The sequence below is a fragment of the Ranitomeya imitator genome, chromosome 5 (assembly GCF_032444005.1).
Source record: "Ranitomeya imitator isolate aRanImi1 chromosome 5, aRanImi1.pri, whole genome shotgun sequence".
Taxonomy (NCBI): Eukaryota; Metazoa; Chordata; class Amphibia; order Anura; family Dendrobatidae; genus Ranitomeya; species Ranitomeya imitator.
The window spans coordinates 418,553,247-418,569,276 of NC_091286.1; the positions used below are offsets into that span (position 1 = coordinate 418,553,247).

Genomic DNA, 16,030 nt, shown 5'->3' on the forward strand with positions numbered 1-16,030 from the left:
TCGTAACCATGGATACCTAAGGTCCTGCAATACCTGGACATGAGGAAAGAGGCATTGCAAATCAAAAAATATAGTACATTTCTAATTGAAAGTATTTGCTAATATTATTATTATAATTATTACACCTACTACATATTGGGTTAGGATCTTAAAGATGGGAAAATCCCTTTAAGTATCAAGTACTTACCAGTACACTCAAGTCTTCCATCACCTTCATATCCAGGTATACAAAGGCAGGAGAAGTTTCCAAGTAAATTAGTACAATTGGCATTTGCAGCACACGGACTTGTTATATTAGCACATTCATTGACATCTAAGAGACGATAAACAACATCAGTAAAACATAATATTTGAATCATAATGAAATTAAATGGTTCAGAGTAGGGTAAGCTCCTTTCCCATTGATGCAAATAGAATTGATATTGTGTTTTTGCCTCTCTTTATATCCAGATATTTTTGTAAATTCTCTTATATTAATATACGATACGTTTTTTTTTTCTCTAATATTGATAAAGAAGTAACTTGTATCTACTAGGCCCCAATACAAAATCTGTAAGAAAATCGCCATCTGCCATGTGACATCTATTATAGTGGTATCTTAGGGCTCACGCAGACGTCCATGGATCTCGGTCCAATCTTGGACTGCAATGTATAGACTGGCTGCAGAGCATCACAGCCTCCTAGAAAAACGTGAAGCTGTCATGATCAGGTCAGGAGACCCGCAGCCAGTCCGTGCATTAGCGGTTCACGCTTGGACAGATTTGCACAGACATTTGCATGAGCCTCTATTATTGGGAAAAGAAAGTGTCAAGACTAAAGTGTGACTGCTGCTTCTGCACCTCCTTTAATACTGCTACTTAGAAATCGAAATGCTCGCATATTGCAGCCATGGTGTCTTTTTTGCCACAGTTTTGGAGAAACCAAAGCAATCGTTGAAAAAAAAGTAATGTCACCTCAACACATGAAAGAAGCTTTAGTCATTGACTTACCAATGCAGTTGTTATTGTCATCTTCTTCATACCCAGGTTTACAATCGCATCTGTAGTTTCCAGGTAAGTTATAACATGTGGCATTTTCGGAACACAGAGAGGAATTATTTGTACATTCATCAATATCTGCAAATATATTAAACAGTTTTAATTAAACACAGTGTATAAAATAAATTGTGTTATGTTATTTTTTTATATTTTTATCTGAAAAGCTAATAAGTTGTTGCCAAAAGATGTATATAAATGTACTAGATGGTGGCCCGATTCTAACGCATCGGGTATTCTAGAATATGCATGTCCACGTAGTATACTGCCCAGCCACGTAGTATGTTACGCAGCCCACATAGTATATTGCACAGCCCACGTAGTATATTGCCCAGCTACGTAAGAGCAACTACGGGCGCTGCACACAGTTTGTTTGCACTGGTAGTTCTACTGCTGCAGATAAACGGACATAACTACCAAAAATGTCCGGTATAAAGTGAAAAACACCAATGATCATATATATGTATGTATATCTGCGCTGTAGATTCCAGAGGAGAAAAATAAATAAGAGGATTTTCTGCAAATATTATCCACCATAAAGTGTATCCACAGTTACCTAATTTAATATGTTATTAGTGCGTTATATATAGTGCATGTCAGATGTTGATATTTACCGGGTGTTTCCCAATGAAAGTTTCCTGGATGTATCCACAGCTACCGAGTGTATCGCAGTCAGGATCTCCTGAATAAATGCACAGCGGTGAATCTTTCAACAGCTCTCCTTCCAGAGAATGTACGGGGAAGGGGTGAAAAAAACCTGTCCCGGCCGGTGACAGTCACCCCTTCTCTCACCGATAGTACTCCTGGATCTTCGGCGTGGGCCTGCGCTCCCACACGCTAGTTGCCGGCGAGGTGCAGTGAAGCTGCAAGACCTCGCGTGACGTCACATACACGTGATGTACACGTGAACGGCTGCCTAATTGCACATAGCACCGAAAAGGAACTATCCAACGCGTTTCGGAGTCTGCGGACTCCTTCCTCAGGTAAATATCAACATCTGACATGCACTATTATATAACGCACTAATAACATATTAAATTAGGTAACTGTGGATACACTTTATGGTGGATAATATTTGCAGAAAATCTTCTATTGCCCAGCTAAGTAGTATATTGCCCAGCCATGTAGTATATTGCCCAGTCACGTAGTATATTCCACAGCCCACGTAGTATATTTCCCAGCCACGTAGTATATTGCCCAGCCACGTAGTATATTGTGCAGCCCATGTAGTATATTGCCCAGCCCTCGTAGTATATTGCCCAGCCACGTAGTATATTGCCCAGCCACGTAGTATATTGCCCAGCCACGTAGTATATTGCCCAGCATGGAAGTATATTGCCCAGCCACGTAGTATATTGCCCAGCCACGTAGTATATTGCCCAGTAACATAGTATATTGCCCAACCATGTAGTATATTGCAGTCATGTAGTATATTGCCCAACCACGTAGTATATTGCTCAGTGACGTAGTATATTGCGCAGCCACGTAGTATATTGCCCAGTTACGTAGTATATTGCCTTGTGACGAAGTATATTGCACAGCCACGTAGTATATTGCCCAGTGACGTAGTATATTGTCCAATGACGTAGTATACAGCACAGAGCCACGTAGTATATTGCACAGCGACGTAGTATACAGCACAGAGCCACGTAGTATATTGGCCAGTTACGTAGTATATTGCCCAGTTATGTAGTATATTGCCCAGTGATGTAGTGTACAGCACAGAGCCACGTAGTATATTGCACAGCAAAGTAGTATATTGCCCAGCCAGGTTTGTCACAGGTTAAAAAATAAAAAATAAACATAAACTCACCTTTCCGAGGGCCCCTTGTAGTCCATGGCAGCTTCCGGTCCCATGGTTGGTATGAGTGCAGGACCTGTGATGACGTCGCGGTCACATGACCATGACATCATGGCAGGTCTTTCTAACGCAGGCGCGCAGGGCCTGTGATGATGTCGCGGTCACATGACCATGACGTTATGGCAGGTCCTTCTCGGGCAGGCGCGCAGGGCCTGTGATGACGTCGCGGTCGCATGACCGTGACGTCATGGCAGGTCCTTCTCCCATACCAAATTTGCCACCGGAACCTGCAATGGAAGATGGCGGCCGGCGCGAGCGGCTCAGCGGACTACAGAGGGTGAGTATAGCAGGTTTTTTTAATTATTATTTTTAACATTACATTTTTTACTATTGATGCCGCATAGGCAGCGTCAATAGTAAAAAGTTGGGGCCACACAGGGTTAATAGCGGCGGTAACGGAGTGCGTTACCTGCGGCATAACGCGGTCCGTTACCGCCGCCATTAACCCTGTGTTAGCGGTGACCGGAGGGGAGTATGCGGGCGACAGGCACTGACTGCGGGGAGTAAGGAGGGGCCATTTTCTTCCAGACTGTGCCCGTCGCTGATTGGTCGCGGCAGCCATGACAGGCAGCTGGCGAGACCAATCATCGAATGAATAACCGTGACAGAAAGACAGAAGGACAGAAAGAAGGAAGTGACCCTTAGACAATTATATAGTAGATAAGAAAGTACACCGTACCATCACACTTGGAGCTGTTCTCTTCATTCACTTTGTAGCCTTCATTGCAAGTGCAAATGTGCCCACCGGTGAAATTGAGGCAATTGTGTTCACAATATGTTGTATTTAGCATGCACTCATCAACAACTATAACAAAACACATATATTATGTAATTACGGTACATATGACATTATACTATTTCTGCAAAACACATTCCGTTTTACTTTCTTTACTAATAAGGAATCTGTTTTTATTTGAAATATAAACTGGAATAGAATGAGCGACTTTTTTATCGTCCTAAATAAATATAACCTGGAAGTCGCTTACCTGTACAGTTAACACCATCTCCCGTGTAGTTCTCCAAGCATTGGCAAGAAAATGATCCGGCCACGTTAGAGCAATTGGCTTTTTCTGAACAATTATTCAATGCAGAATTAGAGCACTCATCAATATCTAAAATGAAACAAATGGAGACATTGCACTGAATATTATATCACGATTTACTGATTTGATTGAAAACAGGATGATAAAAACAAGACAAAAAGTAATATTAGAAATGTTTATGACTTTTTCTTTCACAACAGTACAACACATTCTCTACAGATTATGAGTGTCGCTGTTTTCGGATATATTCACATAAGTAAAATTTTTGCAGAATTTTCGATTCAGGAGTTCAATCAATTGGTTCTATTAAGGGGTTGTTCACTACTCGGACAACACCTTCTCAATCACTATGTGTCCCCCTTATAAAATAATAACATGCATACCCACCTCTGATGCAGGTTCTGTTTGAGCGGTGTCAGCACTGGCTTTCCAGGGCCACACTATCCCTGCGGCAAATCAGACGCCACTTCACTATCCACTCCTTTCGACATAATTGAGATTGGATGAAAGTGAGAGCTGTGGCTGCTCTCTCATTTCCACCAGATGTCTGATTAGGTCAAAGGAGGAGAGAGTGAAGAGTCCAGTGATTGGCTGCAGGGATCGCGTGATCTAACAATGTCACGTAAGCCTCAGGAGAGATAACGCCAACACCGCTGGAACGTCATCTGTACCATAGGTGAATATTGGGGTTATTCTTTTCTAAGGGGAAAACGTGAGTGAAAAGGAGTTGTCCCTTTTAAGGATGCTTTACTCTGCAAGAAAATGCAAGATGTATTCAGCTGCAATGCGCCAAAGTGCCCTGTGTGAATACAACATTAAAGATTATGTAGACTGCTGTAACCATATTTGTACTGATTTATTGTGTTTTACAAGTTCAAGACTGGGCCATTTACCCACATTCTGACAGGCACATTTTGTTTTGTTTTTTACTACACACATGCAGTTTAAAGAACTGTTAGGCTTTATGTCGATATTTTAATAATTTTTCATCCTTTTCTCGTGATGCTTGGGGCTTAATATTTATGGCACTGTCATAATCTCTTTTATTGTGTAATATCGGGCAATACTGGTGGCAAAATATGGGAAATACCTGTGTGTTTTTCGCATTTTTATTTTTTTATGGCCGCAAAAGACCCTTTCTATCACAGTTATTCTTGTGTATCGGACAGTTTTTTTTTCAACGAGAGTCTGTTTGTCACAGCATTTACATTTACATGTATTTATTCATTTTCATTATTTGTTCATTTATTTTACACATTGTGCCCACTATTTTTATTTATTTATAAACTAAAGTGAACCTGTCAACAGGATTGTGCACAGTAACCTACAGACAGTGTTAGGTCAGCGCCGTTATACTGATTACAATTTCCTCCTCCAAGATGCCGCTGTCTGCGTCTGCACAGAAACAGTTTTCAGCGATCGTCAAGAGCTGCTACTGTGCAGGCGTGAAAGGCGCCATCTTGGAGGAGGAAATTTTTTCTTCTCTAGCAAGATGGCGCCGCCAGCACCTGCGCAATAGCGGCTATCGGATCACAGCTATGTACACTGATAGCTGCTAATGCGCAGGCACGGGGGGCCCAATTTTTTATTTATTTTTGTTATATACCTCAGGGAAAGGTCAGCCACATGTAGCAACTACACATTAAACATGCGATTATGCTGCAGTGCAGGTGCCATCGCGCTGCAGAGGGGTCTTTTTTTTCTTCACTATCTGCAGGTATTCATTATGCAAACAAGGGGATCAGTGACCTGTCAGCTGTCTGTGTTATAAGTACCTAATCAGTGCACCACATGAAGACCCCGCTTCCAGCCCCGCCCCGGAAGAACGAACATATCATTAACTAAAAAAAACTGAAAATAAAGATGATAAAACAACCACACAATGGATTTCACCAACCCAGGCATCATTTTAATCAGTATAATGGTGCCGACCTGGCACTGTAGGTTACTGTGCCCAATCCTGCTAACAGGTTCCCTTTAAAAGTAAAGAAAAACATGTCCCTACTGTCTTCCCTAAGTTCCTACTGCCTCCCTTCACACAGTGATCTCATAACATGAATGCTGGATCTGGGGAAGGAAGAACTGTCAGTGATTCTTAATAACTTACCATTCTCTATAAATAAGCAATGGGTAAGCACTAGGAGGTAAGCATAATAATAAACCATGTTTATAGTCTCTCTACAGCGTTTAACTGTGTCTGATAACAAGCTCCCTGTCTCCACAGCTGCACAATCTCCTGCAAGCTACTTTTTAGAACATCATTGCAGAGATAAGTGTGTAGACTGCCTAGCACATTAATTTTCTGCATACTAATGTATACTGTACATTGGGACATTTATTAAGCTAAATACTTAACTATTCTGGTGTAATGTGAGCCATAAAACTGTCTTTAATTAAAACTTTTGCACCTTGTCTGACAAGAGGGCATGTCCTCACTGAAAAGTGGCATGGTTTTGCAGAAGAAAAATGTGTGATCTAATTTCTGATACTGTTTAAGTCAAATATTGGGGTAGACTAGATAGTCGTAGCCCAGACTTATCAAACAGCAATAACCTCTATAATAAATCTGGTGCATTTTAAGACTGTCTAGTGTAAGTGTGCGCTGCCTTAGAATTAGGCACCATTAATAAACATGCCCCATTGTCTTTGGATCCTGCAAAACAATCCATAACTTACCGGCACAGCTGTCATTGTCTTCTGTGTACCCTGGCTGACAGATACATTTAAAGCTACCAATTTCATTTAAACACAATCGTCCTGGTCCTGTGCAGTACTCTTCATCATCACATTCTACAATATCTATAAAAAAAATATATAGTTTATTTCCAGAAATAATGACAAATTACCATTGATTTATAAATACATTTGGGCACAACTGGGTGCTCCATTCTTTACATGTTGAAATGTTGAATTAGCATTAAAAAAACATGAAGTGCGCACAGAAAACATGCTCAGACTGGTTGTATCAGGCGGCAGAATATTTGGCATTGTTCCATTCTTATGAAATTGCAGTACATTTACATATGGTAACGGTCATTATGACTTGTTCTTGCCTGAGCCATACACAAACTATTCCTGGTCTAAATCCACAAAAAGTCATATACAGTTATCATTAGTGATACAAGTAAATGAAACTCATATGACATGGTCAGTTACAATACATATACCATTAAAAAACAAGTGTGTGAGCAATAATATAAAATATATAAAATTGTCTTCAGAATTAAGTTAAAAACATACAGGGAGATGTGGGTGAGCCAGAACTAAACAAATCAGACACTGTATGAAGTGCTTCACATAAAAACATGATACATACAAAGGTGTTGAAAGAAGCAAAAAATATTTTACAAAAGGTAATTGTATGAGAAAAGTAAAGTATAGGGCCCTTACAGATAGTCCAACAATCACATCAAAATAAACCCAACACTAAGATAGCACATATGATGATTACAGTAATGGGAATGTCCATCGAAGACTCTTAACAACCCACTGACCATTTATTGTTATTTAGACAATTTCTACAGTAGGTGACGGATTTGCTGTGTGACAGATGTAACATTTCCTAGAGAAGCTTCTTACATCAGCGCCTCTCTCATTGTTATACTGGGAGTTGTATGTTACTGTACCGTGATCATCATTAATTACATTATTAGTATGGTGTTAGTAGTAGAAGTTCACCTGGAATTCTGGTCCCATTTATATCAGAGTAGATGGTGGCCCGATTCTAACGCATCGGGTATTCTAGAATATGCATGTATGTACATCGTGCTTAGCAGTATATAGCACAGCCACATATTATATAACACAGCCACGTAGTATATAGCACAGCCACGTTGTATGTAGCAGCCACATAGTATATAGCACAGCCCATGTAACACAGACAGCCACATAGTATATAGCACAGCCACATAGTAAATAGAAGTCACGTAGTATATAGCAGCCACATAGTATATAACACAGCCCACGTAATATATAGCACAGCCCACGCAGTATATAACAAAGGCCACATAGTATATAACACAGCCCACTCAGTATATTACACTGCACACGTAGTATATAGCAGCCAGGCAGTATATAACACAGCCCGCGTCATATATAGCACAGCCCACATAGTATATAACACAGCCCACGTAGTATATAACACAGGCCACGCAGTATATAATACAGCCCACACAGTACATAACACAGGCCATGCACTATATAACACAGCCCACGCAGTATATAACACAGCCCACATAGTATATTGCAGTGTGGTCACCATATCCCTGTTAAAAAAATGTAAATAAAAAATACTTATATACTCACCCTCTGTCATCCACTGAAGCTGTCCCGATGCGCGATGCTGCCGCCAGATTCCGTTCCCAGTGATGCATTGTGAAATTACCCAGATGACTTAGAGGTCTCGCACGCATCGGTGGACGGTGGAAGGTGAGAATAGCACAATTTTTTATTTTTTTTATTATTTTTAACATTATATCTTTTTACTATTGAGGCTGCATAGCCAGCATCCATAGTAAAAAGTTGATCCGGGATAGGGCGACACACTGGCACTGACTGGAGGGGAGTAGGGAGAGGGGGCACTGACTGGAGGAGAGTAGGGAGGGGCCAATTCGCGTCCGGACTAAGCCTGTCACTGATCTATGTGCTACACAGGCTAGAGCACTATTGTTTGTGGGCAGACCATTTAAAATGTAAAACACAAGTTATACAGTATTATCTTACTTGTCCTTTTTTTCTTCTTTCCATCTTTAGGCTATGTGGTTTGTTTTCCTGATGATATAGAACTTTATTATAATGTGATGTGATATTGCATCAGCCATGTACTTACCCTCGCAAGTTTCATTTACAAGAGTGAATCCAGTGTTACAAGAGCATTCATAGCTGCCATTGGTGTTCGTACAGGATGCATTTACCCCACAAATAAGGACATTTTCAGAACATTCATTGATATCTGCAAAATTATATAAAGAAGATGCGTTTGCTGATAGACGCAGTAGGTTATTCTAGTAGTTGTATAATAATATAGGAAGTAAGGAAGGTCAGTGCAGAGCGCCCAGCTGCAACACTTGTACTTTTGGACATCTATTACATGAGGTAAGGAACATATATACTCACCGGTACATTCCGTCCCATTACCAGAGTACCCGTCCCTGCATGTACAGTTGTAGGCGCCTTCAGTGTTGTTACAGTCCGCCCAGAGACTGCAGTCATTCATTGTTGTACACTCATCAATGTCTGTGCAGTTTTCTCCACCATATCCTTGGTGACATTCACATTTGTATGAACCAGGTGTGTTGGTACAATTTGAATTGTCTGGGCACGCGGTGACATTTTCCAGGCATTCATTTATATCTGCAGTGTTGAGTGGAAAAACATGATAATCAAAATGTGATAACAACTGTGCAGGTTTTTAGTGGTGGCAGCCACCTTCATGAAGTGTATAAGATGTTGTTCCAGGCTGGTAACTACTTCTAACATGATATTATAATATAACTGCACCATGTAAATAAGTCCAAGTTTGTTTTTATTATAAGCACAGATATAATATCAAATATATGGAAGGAAGTTAAGAAACCTTAATAGGGTTATACACACATATACAATAATAGTGATGACCTTACCTAAATATTGGTCATTAGTATCAGAATAATGGAAATCTGACATCTGGTATGTTCACTGATCAGTAGAGATAGGAGAACCCGGACAGTAAAGTTTGGTGTCCGTATCGAACACCTACTGTTCGGGACAATGAACACAGATTTCACCAGGAAGTCCTTGTTACTGTCCGGGTTCACCCCCCCCCCCCTCAAATTCCTGGTGTCTATCATGCTGTCATGTGCATGTCAGCACGGCAAATACTTCTGATAGATGCTAAAATCATTATCGCCAGTCAGAGAGCCAGGGTTCCCATGCTGTCAAATAAGAGCGTGGGCCAGCAGCTGTGATCAGAAGTAAAAAGTTTACTTCTGGTCACTACTTCCATCAGCCTATGCCTGCTGCCTCTAATAAAAGCAAGAGCAGGTGGTGGCTGATGGGAGTATTCATGAGCCACCGCCTGCTCTATAAATTAATAAATTAAAAAAGAAACCCAGACATGGATTGCAGAGTAGGACAGAACGACGGGCAGGTGAGGGATATGGTTCTTTTTTTCTTTTTTTTTACTGAAGACGAGGGATTCAATGGAATGGGTGTTAGGTGAATATAACTGTATTTGTTATTTTTACATAAAAATGGAAATTGTGTTTTGTTTTTATTTCAAATAAAGAACTTTATAATTGTTGTTTGTTAATTTATAATATAACTATACCATTAGTAATGGATGGGTGTCTTATAAGCGCCTCTCCACTACTAAGCCGTGAGCTTGATGTCACCAGACAATACAAAGGTGACATCAACTCCACAAATATGAACCCCACTTTCCACCACCACATGGCAAGTGGGAAGAGCTGGGCAAAGCACCAGAATAGGTGCATCTAATACCTGTGAGCTTTCTGGGAGGCTGCAGGCTGCTATTTTTAGGCTGAGGGGGGCAATATTCATGGCCCCTTGCTAGCCTGAGAATACCAACCCCCATGTGTCTGCTTTAGTTTGGCTGGTTGTCAAAAATGAACGGGACCCTATGCCTTTTCCTTAAATTATTTATTTAAATAATTTAAAAAACAGCGTAGGGACCTCTTGACTCTTGAATCAGCCTTGCTAACGCTGACAGATGAGGATTGCAGCCCCCAGGTGTGACTTTTGTCTGGTGGGTTATCAAAAATACAGGAGAACCCATGTGGTCTTTTTTTTAAGTATTTAGAGCGCAGGTGCCGGCTGATGAATTCTTCCATTAGCCGCCGCCTGCTCTCACTGTTATTAGCGGTATCAGGTGTAGGTTGAAGGAAGCAGTAGTCCCATCAGCCCATGCTAGTGAACAGAGGTAAACTTTATACCTCTAATCACAGCTGCGGGCTCACACTGTCATTTGAGTGTGAGAACCACGGCTGTGTGACTGGCAGTAATGATTTTGCCGTGGATCAGAAGCAGCTTTTGTCATGCTGTCATGTTCATGACAGCGTGTCAAACACTGGATGTTTGGGCCCCCTATTCAAGTGAATGGGGTCTGGGTTCGGGTCTGGGTACTGTTCTGGTACCCGAACTTGAACTTTTTTCTAACTGTTTGGCAGAACCTGCCTGACCCGAACATCCTGGAGTCCACCCATCTCTACTGATCAGCAATTAGAAGCTCCAGTAGTGACTAGTGATGTGCGAGTGTGCTCAATACTCAAGTTTCCAAGCATGCTCGGCTGTTCTCCAAGTATATTGGGCATGCTCGTATATTATGTTTGAGTCCCCGCAGCTGTATGATTGGCAGCTGCTAGACAGCCTGAGTACATGTGGGGATTCCCGAACAAACAGGAAATCCCTGCATGTGTTCAGATCAAATGTGTTCAAATCATGCAGCTGCATGGACTCAAACATAATATACGAGCACGTCCAAGATACTCGAACACCCGAGCATGCTCAGAAAACTCGAGTAACAAGCACACTCGCTCATCACTAGTAGTGACCTGATGTAAACAGTGAAGTGATCTGAACAGCACGGCTCCATTCAATGTGTAGCAGCTGCTTCATGGTACAGCAGATCAGCTCTAATTTAAGAGAATAGGAGCTGCAGTTCTTGGCACTATGAGCTACACATTGAAAAGGGCTGTCCTGTTTAACTCTGTTAACAATGTTTACATCTCTGTCAGAGCTAATAACAGCTGATTGGCTGGGGTGTCAGATTTCCACCAATCAGAAATTGATGACTTATACTAAGAACAGGTAAACAATGTCTTATGTCCAACAAGCCTGAAGAGTTTAATGTCTGGTTTAAACAACTAATTTTCTCATAAACTAGTGGGGAAATCTGAATTTTAAAAGAGGGATCCTGCATTCAGGACCCAACTTGATGAGAGAATCATTACAACCAATGTCTCCCACATTGGAGGAATCCACGTGTCTATGCATTTATACATTGAGAACTACTGTATGTTAAGGCTAGGGTCACATTGCGTTAGGGCAATCCGTTTAGCGCTAGCGGATTGCGCTAACGCAATGTTTTTAAGGGGCCGCATTTCGGGGTCGCGTGAACGTCCCCGCTCTCGCAGATCCCCGATCTGCGAGAGCGGGGAACGGACCTCGGGCGCGCCGCGCGCTGCAAAAGACCGGCACATCGCTAGCGCGTGGCGAAAAGGACACGCGCTAGCAATGCGCTGGTTACATTGCGGGCTATGGGAGCGCTAACGGGCGCGTTGAATGGCGTTAATTTCGCCGTGCAACGCTGTCCGTTAGCGCTTACACTAAAACGCAATGTGACCCTAGCCACAGTAATGCTTACTCTCACTTTTGGTGGCACTTCAAGGAAACTGAACAATTTTTGTTGAGTGACCCTGAAGAAGGGTGAGTCTCAGTAGCAGTGGACCCTAATAATAAACAGAGTTTAAGCAACGGATATGTTAGGAGAATCAAATATCAATTATCTTGGTGGGAAAATTTGTCATTTTCCAATTGAACATCAAGTCGAATTACAGAAAACAGATAGGTGAGAAGGCTGTACATCTTCTGATAAAGTCCCAGAGCGGAAATCCATTGAAATAGCCGCTTCTCTTATTCGACTGTATAGACCTTACCTGAACAGTTTTCTCCCCTGTATCCTGGCAGACAGTCACAGTCATAGGATCCATCGGTATTAACACAGATTGATTGATTGGGACAGGAGGAAGTGTTATTGGAGCATTCATCAATATCTGTTGGGGATATAAACATTCAATTAGTAGATGATATGGCATAATAAAAGATAGATAGACAAATAGATGGCCAGACAGACAGACAGACAGACAAATAGATAGATAGATAGATAGATAGATAGATAGATAGATAGATAGATAGATAGATAGATATTCATGTAATTGAGACACATAATTAGCAGCTTTTTTTGCACTTTTCATCAGGGTTTACCTGTGCAGAGTATATACGGATCTCCGTCATATCCAGATTTACATCCACAGCTATAATTTCCAGGAAGGTTTGTACAGTCAGTATTGTTAGCACATGTGTTGTCACCATTAGTACACTCATCGATGTCTGAAGAAAAGCAGACAGAATAATATTATCTCGGATTCTGTTAGTTATGTATCCTGGATGTTTTGAGGTATATTCTTTGTGTGCTATTAGTACAATCATATACTTGCACAAAACTACCATTAACGAGAATATAAAACGATGTTAATTTAATGACAGAATGGAGTACAGGACATACCGACACACATAGAGCTGTTCTTCTCAGACACGTTGTAGCCGGCCTCACAGCTGCAGTTGTATCCTCCCAGAATATTAATACAAATTTGCTCACAATCGGATATATTAAGGAAACATTCATTGATATCTGGAAATAGATCATAATGTTTCAATTTTTTACAAAGAACTGCAAATTCCATGACTATTATAACATGATTCTACTATATGTCAATCATTTACAGATGGCAATAATAGGACACCTGGTAAGCTCACTAAATAGTGTGCACTTGCATTTCTCCCCTCTCCCCTCTTCTCTTCTCTCTCTATAGTACCCCAAAGCAGAGTGCAGCAGAATGGTCACTGTTATCTTTTAACACAAAAGTCTTTATATGACCGGTTATTGCAGTGTGTAATGGTTAATGCAGTTTATGTACCAGGATGCAGATATCTTATGCTGTTGTGTAACAGAGACTCTTGTTTGCACTAATATCCTAGGGTAACAATATGATAGACTGTTAAAGTGAGATGGTGTTTGCCAGGAAACTTCCAGAAGCAAACTGCATATGAAAACCATATCTGCTCATTACATTGACACCTAGCCCCTTAACAGGATGGAGTCATAGTGCATGTGAAGTTTTTGGGATGAAGCAGACAGAGAAGTGTGTGAGGACTGAAGCCCGGCACACATGTGATGGCATGGAGCTAAGATAAGAGGAGCTGAGGAATCAGTGCACCAATATAACTGAACCAGGGCCTGGTCTGAGAACCACCACCTTACTTTACAGTAACAGTGTTTGATGCAACAGATTTGAACCTCCACATAGTAACCAATACGTTGCATGTGCCTTGCGTCTCCTTACAAGCACGTAAATGCTTACTACTGCCCCTGCGTCATCCCTGTTTTCTGGACTATTTGAAGTTCACCGCATTACACTACATTACCAGGAATCAGAGGTTAATTGAGTACAGCCTGTTATCATGACATTTTTCTTCTCTGTCATCTTCTCTGTCACTGCCATGGTGGATTGGTAACTTCTGCACACCTCATGGTACTACAGTTCAGGTACGGACTGGGGCTGAAATTCAGCCCTGGCATTTGAAATCACACAGGCCCATGCCATCCCCGTCCCCAAGCACCAGATGGGATATATTACTAATATTACCCTGGAGGGAGGAAAGCAAGATTTACTACAAGACCAATATTTCTAATGATATCGGAGGCCTGGTGGGGTAAGTGACAGTCAGCGACTTTGTGCTCCATCCCAACTCTTTTAGAAATCAACAGATATGCTAATGATATGCATTTAGAAAAACCTTATCCTCATCTACTGTTACTTTTTGCATTTTCGTCAGAGCTGATTATTTCTCTTTAAATGGGATCTGTCATGTCTGAGAACACTACTAACATATACAGATATAGGGTTGAGCTACAGGTTTAAAGCCTTGTAGTGTTGACTGGCCTGTACTGAAAATCCAGCACAAAGAAGAAAATTAAGTATATTTCTCCTATTAGCTTCTCAGCTTTCAATCATACAGTCGTACCAGCATGTCTTTAGTCACTGCTGACTGTACTGTGAGCGGGGGATCTCAACACGTCCCAGCACTTTGACTGACAGCTAGCTTAACATTGCATCAGTGCAGAGCCTGCTGTCAGTCAAAGTGCAGGGGCATGATTACAGCCTCAACTCACAGTGCTGCGAGCGATGACTGAACCCATTGTTTGGGAGTCGCCCGCCTGGGCTTGTGGGGTACTCGGTATCGGGTCTGGTACTCACAGGGGATGTGACTGTGGCGGCAACCCGGTCTGTGGCCCTGGGTGCCCATTGTTAAAGGGAATGTTCTTAAAGGGGTTTTTAAAATAGTTCATAGTCGTGACGCCACCTGTGGTGTTCAGTCAGTGGGGGACCGATGCCACTAAGAGGGGTCCTCTGGGATGATGGTATGGCGGTTAGTTGGTGACGCTTCCCACAGGTGAAGCGGGGTCCTCAGGGCTCTCAAGATGTATGGCAGGGATGGTAGTTTGCCGATAAATAAGTGGAGGACACACTGTTGTAAAGTCTTTACCTGGTTTACTGATGGTAGTAGTCAACCTCAGTCCAGGGTACCAGGTACAGGTGTAGTTGTGGCCCGGCCGGCTTGGAGGCAATAGGTAAATCCCCTTTTCCAGGTGAGGTCCGTAAGCCTTTCCTACTTGTGCTGATGTGTGAAGTCCCTGCTGCCTGAAGCTTGCTGGCAAGGTACTCCTTTCCTCTCCTGTCCTGGGACAGGTGCCTGCACAGTGGGCAGTGTGAGCCATTTTACAGGGTCTCTATCACGACCCGGGCTCTTAAGATACTGCTTCACCTCAGACTTGGTGTGGGCAAGTAACGTACAATTTAATGCCCTCCGGTTCTGTCGTGCATCCTGGAGAGCGACACGACCTCAGGCTCCTGGTGCCCGGCTTCGGTGCTCTGGCTCTGAGGGTGCCCGGTCACAGTTCCCCTCTGAGCCCCTTTTCCTCCACTGTGCTCTTTCCCTCTTTGGCTCCACAACTTTCAACCCCTCGGGTTCTCCTCCTCTCCTGCAGCTGCAGCTCAAAGCCTGGCTTCACGGCTCCGCCGCCAGCTCTTCACTCCTCAGTGTCTCTCACTAACTGCCTAACTCCTCCTCCAGACCAAAATATATCTATCTGAGGGAAGCTCCCCTGAATCCAGGTTCAGAGCTCTCCCTTCTGACCTGGATTCGGAATGTGTTGTATGCGAGTGCCTTACCTGGTAAAGGAAACTCCCCTTGCCTCCAAGCATGATATTACCCTCCCCGAAAGGAAGACAACATCACTGTAACTGGTTACT

At 42.2% G+C, this 16,030-nt stretch overlaps 1 protein-coding gene across 3 annotated transcripts in view; it reads right to left on the reverse strand.

Annotated features, from left to right (window-relative positions):
* LOC138638071 (mucin-4-like) overlaps positions 1-16,030 on the reverse strand; it is a 369,132-nt gene that overhangs the window by 267,276 nt on the left and 85,826 nt on the right. For all 3 annotated transcript variants that reach the window (XM_069727053.1, XM_069727055.1, XM_069727054.1), the window contains exons 27-36: positions 13,222-13,347; positions 12,921-13,046; positions 12,593-12,709; positions 9,054-9,290; positions 8,767-8,889; positions 6,615-6,737; positions 3,882-4,007; positions 3,575-3,700; positions 990-1,115; positions 188-313 (exon numbers count right to left, since the gene is read on the reverse strand). In XM_069727053.1, the coding sequence (XP_069583154.1) occupies positions 188-313; positions 990-1,115; positions 3,575-3,700; positions 3,882-4,007; positions 6,615-6,737; positions 8,767-8,889; positions 9,054-9,290; positions 12,593-12,709; positions 12,921-13,046; positions 13,222-13,347 (1,356 nt within the window). The remainder of the gene's footprint in view (positions 1-187; positions 314-989; positions 1,116-3,574; positions 3,701-3,881; positions 4,008-6,614; positions 6,738-8,766; positions 8,890-9,053; positions 9,291-12,592; positions 12,710-12,920; positions 13,047-13,221; positions 13,348-16,030) is intronic.